At 26.5% G+C, this 22,847-nt stretch overlaps 2 protein-coding genes across 5 annotated transcripts; one reads left to right on the forward strand and one right to left on the reverse strand.

Annotated features, from left to right (window-relative positions):
• Positions 1 to 2,231: 2,231 nt before the first annotated feature.
• Positions 2,232 to 17,017, reverse strand: LOC123270881 (two pore calcium channel protein 1-like). Of its 3 annotated transcripts, none has more exons than XM_044737025.1 (13): positions 16,888 to 17,017; positions 16,544 to 16,812; positions 15,512 to 15,723; positions 13,937 to 14,101; positions 13,627 to 13,752; positions 13,247 to 13,554; positions 12,021 to 12,301; positions 11,719 to 11,937; positions 5,563 to 5,682; positions 5,116 to 5,455; positions 4,472 to 4,773; positions 4,296 to 4,402; positions 2,232 to 2,517 (listed from the first exon to the last, which is right to left on the reverse strand). In XM_044737025.1, exons 2-13 carry the CDS (start codon positions 16,626 to 16,628, stop codon positions 2,272 to 2,274), a joined length of 2,511 nt encoding a protein of 836 aa, XP_044592960.1. In that variant the 5' UTR covers positions 16,629 to 16,812; positions 16,888 to 17,017; the 3' UTR covers positions 2,232 to 2,271. The 3 variants fall into 3 exon arrangements, with proteins under 3 accessions (XP_044592960.1, XP_044592963.1, XP_044592961.1); XM_044737028.1 differs by having other exon boundaries at positions 15,512 to 15,690; positions 16,888 to 17,016; XM_044737026.1 differs by having other exon boundaries at positions 16,884 to 17,014.
• Positions 17,018 to 17,490: 473 nt separating this feature from the next.
• On the forward strand, positions 17,491 to 22,236 carry LOC123270883 (ER degradation-enhancing alpha-mannosidase-like protein 2). 2 transcript variants are annotated; one of them, XM_044737033.1, is made up of 3 exons: positions 17,491 to 17,509; positions 17,826 to 18,011; positions 20,262 to 22,236. In XM_044737033.1, exons 2-3 carry the CDS (start codon positions 18,009 to 18,011, stop codon positions 22,164 to 22,166), a joined length of 1,908 nt encoding a protein of 635 aa, XP_044592968.1. In that variant the 5' UTR covers positions 17,491 to 17,509; positions 17,826 to 18,008; the 3' UTR covers positions 22,167 to 22,236. The 2 variants fall into 2 exon arrangements, with proteins under 2 accessions (XP_044592968.1, XP_044592967.1); XM_044737032.1 differs by lacking the exon at positions 17,491 to 17,509 and adding an exon at positions 17,621 to 17,757.
• Positions 22,237 to 22,847: the final 611 nt, after the last annotated feature.

A 22,847-nucleotide genomic window follows, 5' to 3' on the forward strand; every position in this document is an offset into this window, starting at 1 on the left:
GAAAAACGGAAGATTTATGCATCCAATCAATTAAACATTTTCATAGGTTGCGAGTATGCCGGTACTCAGGCACTTTCATCCGTGGAGCGTGCCAAGAGACACTCCATTATTTTTTAAACTGCAAAAGATGATAGTTAAGTAGTGAACGGATTAATTTGTTTGAGATGTATTAATTTGTGTTGTTTATCAAAAAAGTAAATGAAAATTGAATTAGCCGACATCTGAAAATTTTTAGAATTTTTTTTTTATACTATAATATTTTTATGATGCTAAAGTTAGCTGACCATTGTCAATTTTTTTATAATTTTACAATAAATCAGTTACAATAAAAAAAAGTGATTCTAAAAATTTCCATTAATAATTAATTTTAATTTTCACAAGTGCAAATACATAGTGACTAATATACAAAATTTATATCGTACTAATGAGATTAGGCTTGACATTGCAAAATGTCTTTTATTTATGGTACAATAAAACATTGATATGTTTTCTGAAGAGTAAAATGCTAAGTTTATTCATTTAAATGGTTTTTTTTTATAATTGTTTTCATTACAAATATATTATTTTTTTCATTATGATCTATAAAATTTCAATAAATTAATTATTTATTAAATATATAAATGAGTGTCGAGTTCAATATTCCGATTTGGTAATTCGTGTTTTAACTTAGTTACTAATCATTTTTATACACATTCAACAATTTTAAATAAATATAAATATAACACAAAAAAAAACGAAAAACAAATAATAGTAATAAAAAATTTTTGGTAACAGTAAATTGCTTATTATTGTACTAAATAAATTCAATAAATTTTTACGTATGCAGTCAAACTAAAAAAAAAATTGATATAAAAAGTTGTTCCTTTTTCTTTAATTACTTATCAAAGGATCCCAATTGCTACCGATGACGAATAAAATAATCAGATAATACACTGAGAGAAAAAATGTATTTTTAAAAAAATGGGCATTTTTGTAATTAGAAATTAATTTATTATAAATTTTAAACAATTTCATTTCTTATCAGGAGAAAAATTTTCTCACAGTAACTTTCTTGTTGAAAAAAAGTTTTTTTTTTTGTTTTCAATTTTTATTTCTTCAGCTGAGAAATAAAATTGTTCAAAATTAAAAAAAAAAATTCATTTCTTATTACAACATCTTTTTCAAAAGATATTTTTTCTCTCAGCATACTTCAATTTATATTATCGATCGAAAAATTGAATGACCTTAATGTGAAATTTTTTGAGAATTTTTCTATTCAAAGTACGATAATTTCTTCAGTTTTATGGAATGTTAACATCTTAACATTTAAGAGTAATACTCATATTTTTTGACTAGATATAATTATAAAAATTTCACATAAAACAATAAGTCGATATCAAAGCACTCCTAAATTCATATTATTTCATTAAAATTATTATAAAATAAAAATTATAATAATAATAATTGTACATCACACTCACAATTTTCCTGAAAAACAAGCACCCCTAGAATGATCGCTTCATTTTTTGTTAAAAAAAAAAAATTTAATTATTATTATTATAATTTTTATTTTATAATAATTTAAATGAAATAATATGAATTTTTCATAACTTTAAAATTTTTTCAGGTCTATTTTTTCCAGGATTCATTCTTATCATACTAACCAAAAATAATTTTTCTAAAATATATATAGTACTTTTAATTTTGCACGCCTCATAGCGTAAAATATTTGAGGTAGTGCAATAATCTCAGCTTTTAAAGGTCAAACAATTTTACTTATATTGTAGTTATCTTAATTTTATGTCACTTATCGGCACAATCAGATCTCCCGAAGTATTAATTAATCTAAATAAAAATAAATTATTTGTTCTAATATGCCTACTTTAATAAAACATTAATATTAATTAACTAAAAATAATTTAATATAATCCCACAAGCAGCACTATATAAAATTATATTGAAATTAGCAATAATTTAATTAAAAACTAGCAAATTATATAGAAATAAAAAGAATATTATAGTTAAATATATTCATATATAAATATTAATTTCATAAAGCAAGACTATTAAAAAAATTTTTTTACCCATAATCTACGTTTAAAATATTTAAAATAAAAATATTTTGTCTTTAACAATTGAGTATGTTAATTATTCAAAAAAGATCCCTACTACTCTTAATCTATTGCTTTAGAAAAATTTTTAAATACTCAAAATGCAAAATATTATTCTTTCATATTTTAAACTTAGATTCCTTCTCTCAGACTTAAAATACTAAAAACTTGTATAAATAAATTACATTGGACTCGTAGTAAGTCCATTACGATGTTGTAAAGAATTATGTCTACTATCAATTATTTGTCCTACATCCATATTAGAATCTTCGACTCGGATTTCATCAAAGCTACTTGATAAAAGTGGTTCACTTGATTTTTCGTCGACTTTAGCTTCAGCAACCCATTCTTGAATTTCAAGAGTGTACATTCTTCGTTGAAGTACTTCACGCGTACGAGGCCGAGATCCAATATAGTTTGTGGTATTCTAGTTAAATAAATTATTAGTTTAAATTTAATTAATTAATTGACTAAAATTTAGTATAATAAGGTAAAAACCCCCATGATTGATACTATGAGTGATCATGAATATTCGGATTTTTTCATCGTGTTTCAAATCAATATTGTCAACTTTTTTTTATAGGACACTTTAATCATTGTTTTTACTTATATAATTTAATTAATTAACTTTAATAGCAATAAATTTAATAATTATTATATCAACTTAAAACCAACAGGTCGGACGTATGTATTATTGACAGCGCAAAAAATTCAAAAAGCCGATTATTGACATACCATTGACCTTATTATTGACAGGTCTTTTATTACAGTTAAATTTATATTAACAATAATAATCATTTTTTCTAACTAATTCAAAACTATCAACAATTTTATTATTTTAAAATTCGTTTATTAAGACCTAGCTTTTCTATATTTTTTACCAGGTTTTTTTTAGCAATTTTTTCTAGTCTCAAATACTTTGATTCTTATAAGAAGCGGCATGATGGCCGAGCGGACTAAGTCATTATCCCGTTAGTTCGTTCGTGCATCTTGTCGTCAGGCGAGGGTTCGAGCCCCGACGGTTGTTCGAATAGTTCCAACACCAACCGTCGAAGATCGCTCCGGTAGCCGACTGTACTGGCATGGGTTTTCTCTGTGGTTTCCCCATCGCCACTATTCCAACAGCCGATAGAAAGAGGTGAGGAATAGGGTAAATACAGAAAGCACAAGTCGGTCCACAGCCGCATTGAGAATAGAGTTATGTGCAAAATTTTATATGTCGATTATAAAAAAGCGAAGAACATGTTGATAATAAAAAGTGGATAATATGTTGATTATAAAAAGAGTTGAACGCAAAAGAAACAAGTGTTAGTTAAAGGGGCGAAAGCCAGGTATAACATTATGAATTTTATATGATAACAAAAGAGGCACTTGAATGGTATTACTGTGGTAATAGCAAAAATGTGGAGAATATGGGTTACAGTCTTGTAAAAACCAAAATAGGTATACAAGTAAAAACGATATAATAATAATAATACTTTGATTCTTATAAAATCACATGACAGTATGTAAGCATTAATACGATGATATGTATGTTGAGGGGGTAAGATTACTTTACATTATGGTCTATGTCGTTAGTTGACGCAAGTTAATTTTTGTGTCCCCATCATTGACATCCGCTATTTTAAAATTAATTTTAACTCGATAAAGTATAAATAAATGATTGTATGTTTATTTAGACTATAAATAATCTAACATAATTTTAAACAATGCAATTACATAAAAAAAAACATTGAGAAATCTGGATTTGAAAATAAGGTCTTTTTTAACAATATTGTTAAGAAATTACAAACGTATAAGCAGTTTTGGCTTACTTGAAAAAATGAAATTTTTTTGCAGTAAATAGTTTATACCTTGGAATAAAATTTTACTATTTTTTAATTTTAAAAATATGTAAAATTGCTATGAATTATCAACAATTATTATTATTAACAGATTTTAATAATGAAATAATAAAATTAAATAGGGTATCAATGATAGGGACTTTTACCTTATATAACATTTCTAAAATTTTTTAATAATTTTTGGAACAAAAAATTTGTTTTTTTTATTTAAATATTCTTATGAGAAAGATTTTTATATTAAAGAAGCAAATTTTGCCGTATCAGTTATTGTAATTATTTTTAGACCTTGATTTGAAAAAATAAAATTTTTTTTCTCTATGCAATAAATTCAGTGAAAAAAATATTAATTTTAAATACTTACATTTACTATAAGAGAAGATCTTAATTTTTCCAAAATGTGAAAGTCCTGAATAATTGTTTGTAATTCATCCCATTTCAATTCAACTTCTTCATGCAACATTTTCTCCTCTTTAAAAAGTAAAAATAATTATAAATAATTTTTTTTATATTTTAAATAATAATAAAGATTATACTAACCATCTCGTTTAGACGTTGATTTTTTATACTGTATTCGAAATCTAAATGCTTCCAAAAAACTTGAAACAACAATCGTTAATACTATCATTGTGACTAAATAAAAAGTCATAAAATAAAATCGAGTATAAAATCCAACTATTACTGCATAAGCATTCATTAAAATGAACCAATTATTGACGACTGTTAATTCAAATAACGTCATTTCACTTGCCATTAAATTATCGAATGTATTTAAATAATAATAACCTAAAGTAGTACTTCCATTTGCTGAGTATTTGTAAAAATCTTCAACTGTTGTATTTCTGAAGATAAATAATAATTATTCGCCATTAGTAATATATTAAATTGAGAAAAAAATTTTATTTTTAAAGAAATTAAAAATATTTTAATAAGGAGTTAATTTGTTAAAAATTTTAAACAATTTTATTTATTAGCTGAAGAAATAAAAATATTTTTTCACAGTAACTTTCTTGTTAAAAAAAAAAATTTTTTTTCCAATTTAGAAATTTTTTTTTTTTTCAAAAAAAAAATTTCTATTAATTAATAAGAAATTAATTTCTTATTACATTGCTAATTTTTTTCAAAATAAATTTTTTTTTTAAGTCTATCTTAGAAGAATAATTATTTTAAATATTAATACTTACATACAACAATTTCGCATATCATAACCAGCAAACATTTCCATTCCAATAATTGCAAAGAAGTAATACAAAATAAGCATTACAATTGCCGTAGAACACATCAGTGGTGAAAGTATAACTAATGTACCAAAAACATCACGATAACGTTTTTTTATTTTAAACAACCGTAGAAGACGAAGTGGTCGGAATATTACGAGGAACATTGCATTTGGAAATAATGATAAGCCACAAGCAGCTATTAATGGCATTACTGATGCTCCTAAATCGAAAAGATTCCACCCTGAACTGAGATATCGACGGATTCCCAATCCAAGAACTTTAGTCATTGCTTCAGTTACAAACACTGCATCAATTTTAATAATGTAAAAATTCATTAAAATTTAATTTTAAAACATGATTGCGTATTTTTTAGTAGTTATTTATTATATTACGTTATATAATAATACTTACAACCGGCAAAAGCAAGTGTGTCCCAATCAGCAGCAAATTTATGAGCCGCTACTACTTGGTTGGGCGATGATTCCAAAAGTCTACAACCCATGGCTACTCCATTTAAAATTATAGAAGCATCTGTAGTAAAATTTCCAAAATAAAATAATTAATATTTGAATAATTACTTAATAAAATATCGAAAGTCACTAACTTCAAACATTTTTTATAAAAATATGAATACCGCTCGTTTATGTTATTTTTGATAAAAAATATTTATGTCATCAATTAATGACTCTCAGTTTTTTAAAATAATCCTAAGAAAAGTACGATTGATATTTAATAAAACGTTCGCTTGAACGTCGGTCAGCATAGGGTTTGTATGTAAAATATACAAATTTTAAATGCTCATATTTCAAAATTTAGTGCCGCAAGGACTATTTAAAAAAAATTTCTGCGTATAGAAGATACTTATGAGGATAATTATTCGAAATTTCAAAAAAATTTTAAGAAAACGATTTTTTCTCGGAACGTCCTTAATATCCTTAATGGATTTTCAGCCAGATTAATTATGGGAATTTCCGTACTCATTTTTAAAGACCGAGTTAATATTTATGATAATTACTGTGAATTATCTAAAATGATAATTTGATTAGAGCGCATAAGAATTTATTTTGCAACCTACGTAATTATTGTCGGAAAGTATAATACTGGTAAAAAATATTTATTAAAAATTTTCAATTTTTCAAACTTAAATTTTTTTATTAAATTCCATTTTTGTTTCAAATTTTAATTTTTCTTCAAAATTTAACTTTCTTCTATAAATTTGATTAATTTTCTTATAATGAATATCTAAAAAATTCCTCCAAAAAAATTAATACACCAAACTCTAGTTAATTGATTAAAAATTACTTATATTTGTTCACTCCAGTACTCTGAGAGATAAAAATAAAAATTTTTTACCCAACCAAAAAATAGTATATTGTGTGACTAGGGATGAAACAAAACGATTTCAGAACAGAGTGAAGTTGCACACATTATATTTTTCATATAAGTTGCATTAAAAATGCTAGTTTCAATGTCTGGAGCCAACCAGAACTAGATAGTTTCAGACGAATAGCGAAAATACCATTTTATTATAAAACTTATAATAAAATAGAAAGTAATGGTTTATTTTTTATCAAACATTATTCGTAAATTGAATAGTTTTCTTTTGTCATTCTTATTTATGCTTAGTAACAGAATTATAATATGTCAGTACAGTTAACGGTTAAAATGATAATTATAAAGGTATAAAATAAACAAACAATTGATAGGATTGAAAATAAAGCTGCAACTTCATCTCGCGGGCAGAAAATCGTCATTTTTTAATGCAGGTTATATGAAAAAGATGTGAATTCTTGAAAAAAAAATTGGCCTTGATTGAAGTAGCTATAACTTTTTCAAAATTCAACTTAGAAAAAAAAAAAAAAAAAAAAAAAAAACAGTGAATGTCGACTTGGGGTGATTTTTTACCGTGAAACTTTTTTATGGAGGATAATTTTATCTTCAACAACTTGTTTTAAGATTGTTATAAAAAAACTAAAGTAACGTTCAATAGTAATTTTTAAAGAGGAGTTTAACTCATAGATAAAAAAAAATTTTTAAGATATTAATTAATAAATTATAAGAAATTTATCACATTCAAGTAGTAGGAGGGACACACTAATAACGATCTGGTAACAACGCTTTTTAATCACCCCCGAAATGAGTATGAAGATTGCATGCGCTAAAATTAAAAAAAATAAGTTATAAGGTAAAAGCCCCAATAGATGATCACGTACCAGTATATGATCACTCCATGTATTTGTATATCTATATTCACAAATATAGGTATACAAATACATGGAGTGATCATATATTGGGGCTTTTACCTTATACGTTTTTAATTATGAAATTAATTATTGTCATTCATTTTTTTATCAATGTGGGGGTCGTATCTCTCACCCACTTTGTTAGACTTAAACAATTAAATTATTTCATTTAATTTTAATTTTAGAATTATAATTATTATTGTTTCAGCATTAATTATTATTGTTATTATATAACTATTTTAATTATTTTTTGTTATAAGAAACTCAGCATTCAACATTATTATATGTATTAATGTTGCAATGTTTCAACAGAAAATGTTTGTTACACATCACCATAAATTATTTTAGACTATTACCTAAATAGTAATGAAATATTTCGGCAAATGATGAGATACACAATACAATATAACTCAAAGATTAAGAAATTTTTAAAAGCTTGACTGTCAGAAGCTTAAGAGTTTTTTCTAGAAGTAATTAAGGGATTAGGGGCCCTTGGCGCCTGGCTAATAACCCGGACCCATGACTAATTATTCTCTATCTCTATCTCTCACAATTTCCGCATCCAAAATACTCCGACCGATAATTTTTGCATACCTTCAGAGTCTATACCTATAAAATTTGAATTACTCAAACGAGACATTTTTATGATAGCGTGTGTATTTCTTCAGACTGACCCGCATCTTCCTGAAGGTCGACAAATCTCCATGAGTAGACAATTTTAAAACAGTGAGTGTCGTATTTATCACAGTTATTAGCTACTCATGGAGGTTTGTGAACTATTTTTTAAAGTGAATTATTTTTTCAATTTTGTTTAAAATGATGCTTATAAAGATTTTCCTTTTATTGATTTCTTTATTTGCAGATGTCAAAATTTTGATTTTTCTATTTTACCATAAAATTTTCAACCGTCACGAATCGATGACGCGCACTGTATATGTGAATAAAAAACTTAAAATATTTACAAACTCAATTTATGTTAATTAATACTTTAGCACTCTCGTTATGAGATTTTCTCTCACCCAACAACATCTAACTTCTGAAGCGACGTTGTAATGCAAGTGAGATACTAAAATTCTCAATAGTTCTGAATAGTAAGGGTCTGAGTAGGTTTAAATCGTCGGCGAGTGCTCGCTCGCTTTTCTAAAAAATGAAAATAACTGTTTCTTTTTAATTATTTTTAAATACATGCATAAAATTGAAAAATGTGGACGGGGGGAGGGGTTAAAAAGTCCTGAAATTCGTGTGACGTAATTTATGGATGGCCCCTAAGCTATATTCTCTTAATGTAAATAATCATTTATGAATATTTATGACACTATTAAACGGGATATTTTTTGGCATCATATATATAAGATAAAAATCAAAGTAAAATTTTCAGACTTTTTTTTCATACCTAGCTACTAAAATGTTATTATCATGTCACAAAAGATTATTATTATATTATTTTTGACAATGAATTCAAAGAGTCATTGTTTCCTTCTCGGATCTTAATAAATCCGGGTGTAGTAAACTCATCCTAAAAATCAAAAATTTCCGATCTTCTTTAAAACTATCTGTATTTTATTCTCTTCATGACAACGAGTAAGAAAACGATGTTAGAAACAGTCGTTTAATTTTAATATCTGATTTAAGATCAGTTATATTCAACTTCTTCGGTTTTCTTCACTTAAAATCTCATTAGGAGTTTCTGGAAACTTATTAAGAAAAAATAAATTAATCTTTAGGTGTCATTTAATGATTTAGCACAATTCTCTAAATATGACCTGGCTAAGGATTTTTCATACTATGGACTTCTCACTTCTATTTCCTCCAACCCTACAAAAGTAGAAGAACCAATGGCAAGCGCTGGTAGACTGAAAGAAGGGGAAAGACCCTTTAAAATTTTTCGAAGAAGGGAGCAAAAAAAGGTTACCTTCTGAATTACTTCAAGAACTCAAATCATTCTTACGGCAGAATTGGAAGTGCAAAAATCTTTAAATTCAAGACCAATCTTTCGTAAAGTACAATTGTGTATTATTCGATTTCTCAAGTACAAAAATGGCAGTGAACAGTTGTGATTTAGAAATGATCAAGAAGTCAGTGAAATCCGGAGATTTGAGTGTTAACTCAATATTTTCTTGGGGTCAGTACAACAAAGTAACTCTCCTTCAGTTCGCAATCTTTAATTCAGACGACGAACTCATTGACTTGTTATTGGAAAATCACGTTGATTTGAACATCAGCACTCTCTTTTTGGGGACGGCGCTCCACGTGGCGATAAACCAAAAGAAGCTTGACGTCGTGAAGAAATTAGTATCTTCCGGAGCTGACATCAACATAATGCCAAGCTGTGATGTAATTCTTCCACCACTTCACGAATCCATTCGAAATAATACCAATGACATCGCCGAGTTTCTTGTCAAGTCAGGAGCCGACGTAAACTTAGTGCCTTACAAATGCAAAATACAAGTGGGATTCTGCAGCTGGTCTCCTTTAAACTTGGCAATTATATTGATGAATATTCCTATGATAGAATTGCTATTGAAGCACCACGCCATCATCGATGAAGGATCCAACCAACTACGCTCTTCTCTACAATTGGCTGTATTAGACATCAGCGATATTAAGATTCTCCGAATTCTGGAGAAGTTTGGAGCGAAAATAGAGATAATCAAGGACGGGGAATACACTTTGGAGTTCAATGAAGTTGTGAAACAAGATGAAGTAGAAATTTTTAAGCTTTTTGTCAAAAAGTATCCCAATTTCTTGGACATTTCTAATTTGCACGGTGTTACCATAGCTTATCAAGTTGTTGTGTTAGGCGGTAAAAATATTTTACGATATTTACTCGACTGTGGGATAAGTGTTAATGTGGTTGACAAGAATAATTCCAGTTTGCTTGATGTCGCCATGGAAATAAATATTCTCCAGACTCTTAATCATGAAAGAGCAAATCAGAGTTTGGAAATAATAAAAATTATCGAGGGTCACATTATTAAGTTATCCGCAGCCGGTTTATATGTCAACAAGAGGAATTCAAAAGCTGTAAATAGTGAGCATTTTAAATCGTCCCGTGAAAAGTGCGAAGAGGAAATAAATGAATTGAAAACCAGAAAAATCAGCGACACAAATTTTAATTATTTCGATTTAGTAGTTAAAAATGTACACAGATTAGCTGTAGGATTAAGATATTCAGACTTTTGTTTTATCGAAGACGTAATATTAACTGAATTCGAAGTGTATGGTAGCATTATAATTGAAACAATGAAAAGAGCGGTTCAAAGAAAAGAGCTGCTGAAAAATGCAGCAGAATTGTACAATATTTTTTATATGCATTTACCAGATTTAGTTATTAGAAATATTTTTAATTATTTGAACGACGAAGATTTAAAATTATTGAGCCAATAATTGTATGCATGTATGAATTAATGTAAATAATATTTTTAATTTATAACCATAATCTAGATTAAATATTTTTAGTGTAAATAATAAAATATTTTAGTTATTTAAAGGTAATTGATTTGATTTTTTATTCGTATATTTATCCCTACAACTTAGAGAATTTTTGTCTATCATTAAAAAATTTTTGTATAGTATACAATGAAATTTTTTGTTCTGATTAAAAAAATTCAACTGTTAACATTTATCTTAAAGTCTGATATAAAATTTAACCATATTCAAAATTTTTTTTATAGTTATTTCTAATCACTTTTTGATCCCTTAATTTCTAAAATATTTAATCATTTGATTTATTGACTCATAAAATTTCCAAGCTATCAATTTAACTAAAACCTTTGATACTCTATTGTAAAAGAAAAAAAAATTTTTTTTCCTAAACAATATTTATTATTGTAAGAAGAAGACTGGAATACTATAGCACCTGCACATTGAAAGTTAAGAAGAATTATTACATATATGAAAGGTAAGTGCGAATTTTATTAAATTTTAAGTCTTTGTGCTAGTCAAAAAGTTAGTAAAATTTTAAGTCGAGATTTAAAAACGCAATTTTATGATACATCCAGCGATGCGGAGAAAAAATTTCAGGCCATTAAAACTAATTAATATTGAGCTAATTCTCTTCCATAAAAAATAATAAATAGAATCAAATTGAAATTTAATACACACACATACACCGCACAGACACCATCGCGAGAATAGTCAGGAAAGCTTTCTACGACCACAAAACGTCGAAATCTGATGAAAACTAAATTTTCGAAAAACGGGGTAAAACTGATAATTTCCCGATTTTCGAAAATTTTTAATTTTTTTAGTGGGAAGTTAAAACCAATCAATTTTTACTTTCTTAAAAAAAAAATTCTCATATTATTAATTAAAGAAAACTTACAGACAAAAGTTTCAAAATAAGGCCATCTGATTGCTATGTGAGCTCCATTGCAAAGCATTTGCAAAGGAGGCCAAGCCGTATGATACCAAGGTATTCCCGAGTATTGTGGTTCCCATTCTAATGTTGTTACATCATAAACCATAAGGAATTCTTCACAACTTAATGCACCACTATTAGAAGAATTCAAATGGCGAAACATCAAAATGATATCTAGCGTACCTAAAAATCAAACATGTATTAGAAAAATTTTTTCTCTTAGCGTGTAGTTAATTATCAAATTAATAATATCCTTTATAATATACTTTTTTTAGGAGCATAATAGCGCATTAATCCCTCAAATTGTTTAAATTTCATTTGATCAGGATTTTGTTTGGAAACAAGAAGTTTAAATGCATGTTGACATGCTCGTCGTTTGTGCAGAAATAATTTTTTAAATTTATCTCGCTCGGCAGACGTAAACGTTTCATTGACAACAGCTAACATGAGATTCATCATGACGTAGAGCATCATTGATAAATAAGATACAAAATATATCGCATACCACTTGCTTTTAGAAAATGAAGGCATCATTACATCTGGAAAACTGTAAAAAAGAAAAATTGTGTAGCAACACATATAATGTTTTGTTAAACCAAGACTACACTAAGAGAAAAAATGTCTTTTTAAAAAAATTGACATTGTTATGACAAGAAATTAATTTTTTAAAAATTTTAAACAATTTCTTGTTGAAAAAAAGTTTTATAGATTTGAGAAAAAATAATTTTGGATAAATATTCGCAAATTGTCTATCTAAAATTTTTTTTTCCAAATCAAAAAATTTTTCTTTAGTTATTTTCTTGTTAAAAAATAATTTTGGATGAAAATTCGCAAGTTGACTGTTTAAAATGTTTTTTCCAAAAATTGAAAAATTTTTTTTCAACAAGAAAGTTATTGTAAAAAAAATTTTTGGTAATTATTTACATTAACATTTTCAAGATTTTTTTTATTCTGCTTGTTTTTACGTCGCATTTATGATAAAAAATGTGAAAGAAGAAAATAAAGATTTCGATAGCTTTTTTGTCTTCAAAAGTTGAAAAAAATTTTAGCTCTTATGTTTTTGGATAAAATTTTTATTTTATCTTTTTTTGATGTTTTTGATATATATTTTCTTTTAAAGTATATAAAAAAAACGAATAATTAAAAAAAAAAATGAATATCACAATTTTCTAAAAATTTTATAAATTTTTTTGAAAATTTGTTAAAATTGTGATAATCAACTTTTTTTTTTTTTTAATTGTTCATTTTTTTATGTATTTAAAAAAAAAAATATTTATATATCAATAAAATCAAATAGAAATTTCGTTCAAAAAAATGAAAATTAAAATGGTTGACCCCACTTGTAAATATTTGCCAAATTTTTATTTCTTCAGCTAAGAAATAGAATTTTTAAAAATTTTTAACAAATTAATTTTTTATTACAGCTTTGTTAATTTTTTTCAAAAGAGTTTTTACTCTCAGTGTAATATTATGATATCAATATATCACTTACTTAGCCGTTGTCAACAGAACAAAAAGACTAACAAAACTGTCTTGTAATGTTGCAAAATTGCGATTTGTTTCAGAAAACATAAAGTAACCCAGTACCATATAAACAATGATAAAAAATAACAAAAGACCAAGCATATCTAAAATTGGCGGTAGGGTTTGCAAAATTTGTCGAATAAATCTTCGTACTCCACCACAATATTTGGTATCAACTAAGAAAATTGGTCTTAATGCTCTAGTCACTCTAAAATGGGATGATTGTCGAATAACAACAATTACCGCTTCCAAAAACATTATTGCTAATGTAACACACTGAAAATAAAAGTTATCAATTACTTTTTTGTGAGTAAGTCTAAATAAAAGTTTTTATAAAGTTTAAAAAACCTTCAGCATAGTTCGCTTGTGTTTTAAAATAGTGCCCCAACCAATCCATCTTAATTTCAATGCTAACTCCACGCCAATTGTTAATAATGCCAATAGTTCAATAGAACCGTGTAGCCAAACTGGCAACTGAAATAAATTATTTTATTATTATTAGTACATTTGAAATGTTAGAAAGAATTAATCTTTTGAACAATGAGAGTTTTTAAAGTTTTTCTGATAATTTATCGAATATTAGTAATAAATAAAAAAAGCTCATTTTTTCATAAGTTTTCATTATTTATAAAATTAATTGCTAATATAAATTAATTACTTGAAAAATTGATACCGCTGGTTCTTCAACAAAAGCAAGAGCTAGTAGTAGTAAAGAAGTAAAAAGATCAAGGCCATAATACCAATTGTTATGAACTAAAAGATATGCTGGTAAATCTTCTGGATGTCGAGGATGAGAATCAAATTTTTCATTATTTTGTCCTTCCTAAAAATATATAATTACAATTAAATCAATGCCAACATTTTCTTATCTATATTATTAAAAGAATAAGAAAAATTTTGTTTCCAGAATAGTCATATGATAAAATCGATACGATATTACACTCATCGAGATCTTTGAGTTGAGTACCCACATCAATTTTTCATATATTTATATATATTATATATATGTTTATATGAAAAATATATCGAAAATACATGTGGGTACTCAAATGAAAGCTCTTGATGAGTGTAACATCGGGATGAGCTTATATCTTTAAAAACGTCAATATTTAAGAAAGTACAGTGCAAGTTAACAAAAGTCATTGTTTAATAAAGCAAAATTTTGATTATTTATAGTTCACAAGTCACGGAAGTTACATAGTAACTGTAAGATTGCTAGTATTACATATCTCTGCTTATTGTTATTCAAAACTGCTTCAATAAATTAACGTGAAAAAATTTATTGTCACCAAAAAATATATAAAATCGAAGGCATAATTTCAAGACAAGACCTTTCTGATAATACCAAATCTAACTATAAAAATTAATTTTAAAATATACGCTCATCGCAATATGAAATAATATTTAACATATTTAAAGACATTTAAATTTAAAAAAACAAAACGAACAAACAGATTTTATCTAGTGTTAAATTCCAATCTATTTATATTTACTCTAGTAAATTTATTAGAATAAATTAACTACTTATCGCTTACGACCGTATGAAACCTTGAAAAGACAAAAATTTAGGTCAAAATTTTTTTTAAAAATACTAATTTAAATAAGGTAAAAGCCCCAATAGATAATCACGTACCAGTATATGATCACTCTATGTATTTGTATATCTATATTCATAAATATAGGTATACAAATACATGGAGTGATCATATACTGGTACATGATCAATATGATCATCTATTGGGGCTTTTACATTAAAACAAAAAAAAAACCTATTTTATTATAAGAGATAAAATTTTTCTTATACTCGTAATTACATAGAATTTGGTAAATATTTACAAGTGGGGTCAATCATTTTAATATTCATTTTTTTGAAAGAAATTTCGAAAAAAAGGTAGTTATCACAATTTTAACAAACTTTCAAAAAAATTTATAAATTTTTTAGAAAATTGTGATATTCAACTTTTTTTTTTTAATTGTTCATTTTTTTATGTACTTTTCAAAAAAAAATATATCAAAAAAAGATAAAGTAGAAATTATATCCAAAAACATGAAAGCCAAAATTTTTTCCAACTTTTGAAGGCAAAAAAGCTATCAAAAAAGCAGAATCAGAAAACAAATTTTGAAAATGTTAATTTTTCACCTAGTTATGGCCCAAAATGGGGTTGATCCCACTTTTAAATAATTACCTAAAATTTATATATTATTTACAATATAAATATAAATCTAAAACTACCTCTAAAAATATCGCAGCTTCATGATAATTCATTTCCCAATGTATGTCAGGATCATTGATGGTTTGCTTTGCAAAGACAGTACTTTCAGCGAGATCATCAATTTCAATATCTCTTGGAGTTGCTTGATATGAGTCCGGTATCGTGTCATTTTCGTGAGTGGAAGCTTTCGGTTGATAGTCTGAAGAAGTGCAAGACAATATAGATCCATACTCTAAAAAAATTAAAGAGGGCCGGAAGAGTTTTGAAATAATTAAGAAGAAATAGAGATAATGATGTGACTTTCTGCTGCTGTATCATAAATTTAATAAAATCTCATTTAAAATAAATTATACCGTCTATTTTTAAATATTTAAGGTATGCTAGAGAATTATTAGTAAATTAAATACAAAAAAATCCAAAATGTTTGTATGATACAAAAAATATATGACAATTTTTAAAAATTTAATTGTTATAAAAAACACTAAAAATTTTACAAAATAAATTAATGCCATTTTTTTGAAAATATCTTCTTAAATGATACTGAAGTTGACAGACATTAGAAATTTTTTAGCAATGAAAATATTATGAAAAAAAATTTAATAAAAAAATTCCACATTTGAAAATTAAAAAAAAAAATTCTGGGTGAAAATTTTTAGAAGCATTTTTTTATTGTTATTGATTTATTATAAAAATTAAAAAAATTGACAGCTGTCAGTTAACTTCAGTATCATCTTCTTCTCAATTATTTTTTAGATAAAGCTTAAGAACTGTCAAGCTAATTTCATTGTCATATTTTAAATTTAAAATAATTGACTGTCAATTATAATAATTGTTGACAAGTAAATAAAGTCTACAAAAGATTGAGAATCATGTTGACATTTATATATATTTATTATTACTCAGAAAATTTAAGATGATATAACTTTAAAATGATTGATAAATGAAACTAGAGTGTCTACTGTAGATTAATAAAAAAAAAAAGTAAATAAATAAAATTAATAGATTGAATGTATGAAAAAATGGATCTAAATAAGAACAAAAATATTACTTACTAGGACTAGTCCTAAAGTTTTCCTGTACATCATCATCAAATCGTTGATATTGACTAGAAAATCTGGAGTCGTCTGATGAATTCATTTGACAAAATCCTCTTGTAAATTAGCAATAAATAATACCGTTGAAGACATTCACGAGACAAGCATTGTTGACTATTCCTTTTATTTTTTGTCGGCACAGTTACTATCAGTTATAATGAATTTTATGTTGTTCGCATTTATATATTTATATTCTACATACATCACTATTCATATGTGTATGTTACCTATAAAATAACGTGGAATGTTTAATTATTAACTTTGTATCATGTACACACATAAATTTACTTATACGCACTTACTGTCTTACTGTTTATGTAAACAGGGATCGTCCACAAAAATACGGAGTTGTTTTCCTGTCAAAGTTCGTGCGCTTCAGTCTTGAAAATTTATTCATAAAAAAACTAATTGGTTACGTTCGCTGTTTTCTTCCATGAAAATTATATGATACTGAAGTCAGCTGACATGTGATTATTTATAGGATTTTTTTTCAATAGATAAATTATTATAAAAAGAATTTTGTAAGAAATGTGTCAAAAAATTATTGCTGTGTTTTTTTTAAATATTTTTTTAGCAGAAATTTATTTGTTCTAAAATTTTTAAAATGACAGATGTCAGCTGACTTCAGTTTTATAAAACTCTTTTCTTTTCAATTTAGTAGAGGCGCATGCGCACTGTAGTTTTTTAACAAAATGTTCTTGCGCGCACAAACACAACCATTTACCGTTTTCGCAAGTGTTTTTTTTATCAAACATTTATTTACAATTAAATTTTTTTAAGTAATTGACCATGGAAGAATTTAATATATTTATTTAAGCAATTAAAATCGTTTTTTTTTAATGTCAAGTGTAAAAGATCAAAATTTATACGCATGCGCTATTTTAATTCGATCATAAGCATGGCTGCGTTTGTTTTTTTTTGTAGGTATTGGAGCACCAAATTTTTATACTAGCTCTGCTAGAAAATAGTTTTTAAAATATTTAATTATTAAAAAAAAAAATTAGTAAATTCTAATAAGATGTAATTAAAAAAAAAAAAAAACAATACTGAAAATTAAAAATTGTATAATAGACATAAATTAGTCAAATCAAGTCTTAAGTTCTATTATTGTTTTTTTTTTTTTTTTTTTTTTTTTTTATATAAATAATATATATGTTTCACATTCACGTGGAGTAAGTTATTTTTTAATTTATTTATTAAATGTCATATATTATACTTAATATACTCATATTTTTTATAGGTTAAAATTAATGGATAATCTAAGGTTGTCTTGTTCATTAAATAAACTGTCATAGAAATTTTAATTATGACGTGGTACTTCCCGATAAAATACAAGTTGTAACGGCAAGGAAATGGAGTGATATTGAAATTTTTTATAAAATAAATATTTACACAAAACATGCTGTTGAATTAATATTACTAAATGGTAAGTAAAAAATTATTTCCATAATTATTGGTAGTAGGGTCCACAAAAGACATTTAAAAATTTGTTTTTTGAAAAATTATACATTTTTTATTTTTTCATAAAAGTAATTTAAAAAAAAAAATAATTTTTAAGAGGTCAATTATTTTTTTTACTTTTAGAAAACAAAAAAACGCTGTAAAATAAAATAATTGAAAAAAATTTTTAAATGTCAATTTTTGGATATCTTACTATCAAAAATAAATTGAATTTCACTTCTAAACATTTATAACACTGAAATTGAGAGACATTTGATAATTTTTAAAATTTTTTTAACGAATAAATTATCGCAAAAAAAATTTCTTTTTAAATTCAATTTTTAGAAGGGTGACCGTCTGTTTTTTCTCATGCAAAAAATTCTCAGCAATAATTTCTTGTTCAATATTTTCTTAAAGACTTTATTTGAATCGTTTATTTGAGAAACCCCATAAGTCAAAAATACTAAATTTTTCAAGAGAAGCAAATAACATTTTTTTTGGTTAAATTTGCATTAACATCATGAACCAATGACGAATAATAATAATGTTAGTATCCCTAAAAAATATTCGAGCATGACAAAATTTTATTGTTAATTACTACTATTCACAACAATGATATGAAGTTCATTGACTTATGGGGTTTCTCACCAAAACGAACAAAATAGTAATTAAATTACTATTAAATCATTAATTTGTCAATTTTTCTCCGTCAATCATTTATTATATTTATCAAATAGTACAAAATATGTATTGGAACTACAATTAACGAAAATTATAATAAATCATCTATTTTTAAATTCAAATTAGTGAACTGAGAGTCAACAATAAAACAACATTTTAATTTATCACAATCCAACTTTATAAAACTAAAATTGCAAAAATTATTGAAATCAAAGGATTTAACAGTAAATATAATGTATTTTTATTTGGTTATCATTAATTTCAGAATTTAAATCAGTTAGGGTAAGTGTGGGTATTACTGCAGTTTTTTTCGTAAGTCTCACTTCGAAAACATTTTTATAAAATTTTCTCAACATAATAATAACTTTTTTTTTTAAACAAAATTTTGACTCATTATTAACCCAAAATAAAATCAACAATGAGAGAAACAAATATTTTCGTTAAATAATAACCATTTAAAAAGAAGTCTAAATGCATGTATTACTGCAGGTCTTAAATACGTTCTAAAATTTTTTTTATAATTTTTAAATTTACAATAAAATTTTTTTTAATTTCCGAAAATCATAAACAATCATATCGGTTACTTGGATTTTTCAATTTTTTTATTTTGTATCTTTTTGTAAAGAAAAAAAAAAAATTTTTTTTCCTAATAGTCTTATGAACGTGGACTTGGCGCAATTTTTTTTACAGTGAAACTGTTTTTGTTCGGATTAAGTCTACTATCATTATCAACACATAAATTAGTAAATAAACAACGTGAATTTTTAAAAATTATTAATTTATCCAAACGCGTCGAATGGTTCAATTGACCCCCCGCTCGGGGGCAATTGAACCACTGCTTGGGGTCAATTGAACCAATAATATTTAAAACTCAAACCCGAACTTTTAATAAATAATATATTAATTGTTACTTGCTAATATTACTGTTGCACATTTTTAATGCACAGATATTATATTAAATAAATTAAAAATCAAATTAAAAATAATTTTCATCATAAATTCTGTTCATCAAATTGTTAGGTTATTTCCCTGAGTATTTTTCACGTACAGTCAAGATGCGCGCGTATGTCCCATGCTTCTCCGTATGGTTCAATCGTCCCCGGGACTGCTGGTTCAATTGACCCCATATAATTTTATAAAAATTAATAGTAAATAATAAATAAATAAATAAACTATTATATCACTATGAACAAAGTTGAGGATTATAAAGTATAAGTATATACAACTACTACAATTCAAATTTTATCAATTAATTCAAAAATTGAAATATTATTAAACAATTTGTCACCAGCCGAAAAAACAGTTTACATGCCTATAAATAAGAAAATCTCAATTTTTCAAAATTTATTAATCGCAATGATTTCAAATTTTGATCATATCCGAGTTTAACATATTAGAATCTAATTCTAAGAGTATGAAGCGTTTTTTCAATTTTTTCGATTTTTTAAGTCGAGTGGTTCAATTGACCCCCTTCTCCCCTATCTCTAATTTAAGTCTCATAAACACATACCATTTCTCTTCACACTACTAAAAAAAATTATTATTTATTTTCTAGAAAATGTTGTTTCCTCGAATTTTAATTCTCTTAACGAGTGTATCCTTAATCGAAAGCAAAAGAAAATACCAAAAAGAAGATTTAGCATCATTAAAAGAAGAAGTCCGCTCTATGTTTGACTACGCTTACTCAAGTTACCTAAACTACGCGTATCCTTATGACGAACTTCGATCCCTTAGCTGTGATGGTTACGACACTTGGGGAAGTTTCTCCCTGACTTTAATAGACGCCTTGGACACCCTAGCAGTAATAGGAAACTTCAGTGAGTTCCGTCGCATCGCCAACATCATCAGCACAAGAAACAATTTTGAAGCCAACATAAACGTTTCTGTCTTTGAAACAAACATAAGAGTAGTCGGTGGGCTCTTGAGTGCTCACTTACTGATAAAAAAGGCTGGAATGACCCTACCACCCGGTTGGCCGTGCAACGGGCCATTATTACGTCTCGCCGAAGACATGGCGAAGAGATTAATCGTAGCTTTTGACACGCCAACCGGGATGCCTTACGGTACAGTAAATTTAAAATACGGCGTTCCAAGTGGAGAAACTACCATAACATGTACTGCTGGAATCGGTACATTTTTACTTGAATTCAGTACACTGTCAAGACTAACTGGTGATCCTCTGTACGAAGAAGTGGCAATGAATGCCGTTAAAGCGCTGCGTTATTACAGGTCAAAAATAGGCCTTGTTGGTAATCACATTGACATTCTAACCGGTCAGTGGACAGCTCGAGACTCAGGTATAGGAGCAGGAGTTGATTCTTACTTTGAATATCTAGCCAAAGGGACACTTTTGCTCCAAAATCCTGTATTAGCAGAAATATTCCATGATTACAGAGCAGCGATTGAAAAATACATTCGCAGAGAAGATTGGCATCTTTGGGTATCAATGACTGAAGGGCATGTTACTCTTCCGGTTTTTCAATCTTTAGACGCTTATTGGCCCGGAGTATTAAGTCTCTTTGGAGAAACAAATGATGCTATGAAATCAATTCATAATTACCATCAAGTTTGGAAGCAGTTTGGTTTCACACCGGAGTTTTATAATATTGCTCAAGCTGAAGCTGGGACTAATCGAGAAAGCTATCCGCTACGTCCAGAACTTATTGAGTCAGTGATGTATCTTTATAGAGCTACCAAAGATCCTTACTTAATTCAGGTTGGCGTTGATATTCTTAAAAGTTTGCAACACAGTGCAAGAACCAAGTGTGGCTATGCAACTATTAATGATGTAAGAGATCATAAAAAGTCTGATCGGATGGAATCTTTTTTCTTGGCTGAAACTACCAAGTATTTGTATCTTCTATTTGATCCGGATAATTTTATACATGCGAATGGACAAACTGGGGAAATTGTTAAAACTCAGTGGACTGAGTGTGTTGTTGGAGCTGGTGGGTATATTTTTAATACCGAAGCTCATCCTATTGATCCTGGAGCGCTGGCTTGTTGCAAACCTTTTAAAAGTTTCTTCTCGAAAAAATCTAATTTGGAAAAACTTACTGATTATCGGGCTAAAGTTAAGAAGGTTAAAATTAAAAATGCGACGCGTGAAGAAAGTTTGAAGGGAATTTATAAAAATGAAAATTTTAATGAAAGTAATAATGACAAAGAAAAAAGTAAAAATTATTCTAGTTTTGGAAAAGCTGTTGTTACTAATATTAATATTGTTTCGGGGGATGGAAATGGTGAAAATAGTAAAATTCAGTCAGAAGATTCTAATTCGAAAATTAGTCCTGATGAAGACTCGAAAAAAAATGATTTTATTGCGCAGTCGTTACTTGAAAGAATTAGAAGTAATAATATGTACGCTGTTAATTCTACGTATGGAGAAGACTATCAGTTTTTGTCGTGTCAAGCTCAACCTTTTCTCCAGCGGATATCAATCATTGGGGAATTTTTTTAGAAGAATTTTAAATCTAAGAATTTTAGATATAAGAATGGAGAAATATAAAAATATATTATTTTTAAATAATTAAAATAAATTGTTTTTTTGGGTGAAAAATAATTTGTTTGATATTCTACTTAAACTTATTAAACATACCAAGATTTGTAAAATAATATTTAAAAAGCTAAAAAAGCATATTGTTAATTAATAAATATAACTTTTTTAAGGTACAAATTTAATGTGCAATAAAGTAAGATTTATGTAAAATACAGAGTGACTGATTTAGTGTAAGGTAAAAGACCCAATAGATGATCACGTACCAGTATATGATCACTCCATGTATTTGTATATCTATATTCATAAATATAGGTATACAAATACATGGAGTGATCATATACTGGTACATGATCATCTATTGGGGCTTTTACCTTATAATAAAATAAAATATGGTTGAATTAATTTAAATACTATTTTTTATGATACTGAAATTAGTAGACGTAAAATTTTTTTTTTTTATTTTTTTAATTAATTAAGTTAAAAATAAGAAAATATTCAAAAAAAAAATTTTTTTTCAAATTTTCTGCACGTAGATTTACAAAAAATTTTAACAATTGTGAGTTATTTTATTGTCATTTTTAAAAAATTACACCTTTTATTTATTTATTTATTGCAAAAGAATGCCGATCGACAATATACATT

The sequence above is a fragment of the Cotesia glomerata genome, linkage group LG8 (genome assembly GCF_020080835.1).
Source record: "Cotesia glomerata isolate CgM1 linkage group LG8, MPM_Cglom_v2.3, whole genome shotgun sequence".
NCBI lineage: Eukaryota > Metazoa > Arthropoda > Insecta > Hymenoptera > Braconidae > Cotesia > Cotesia glomerata.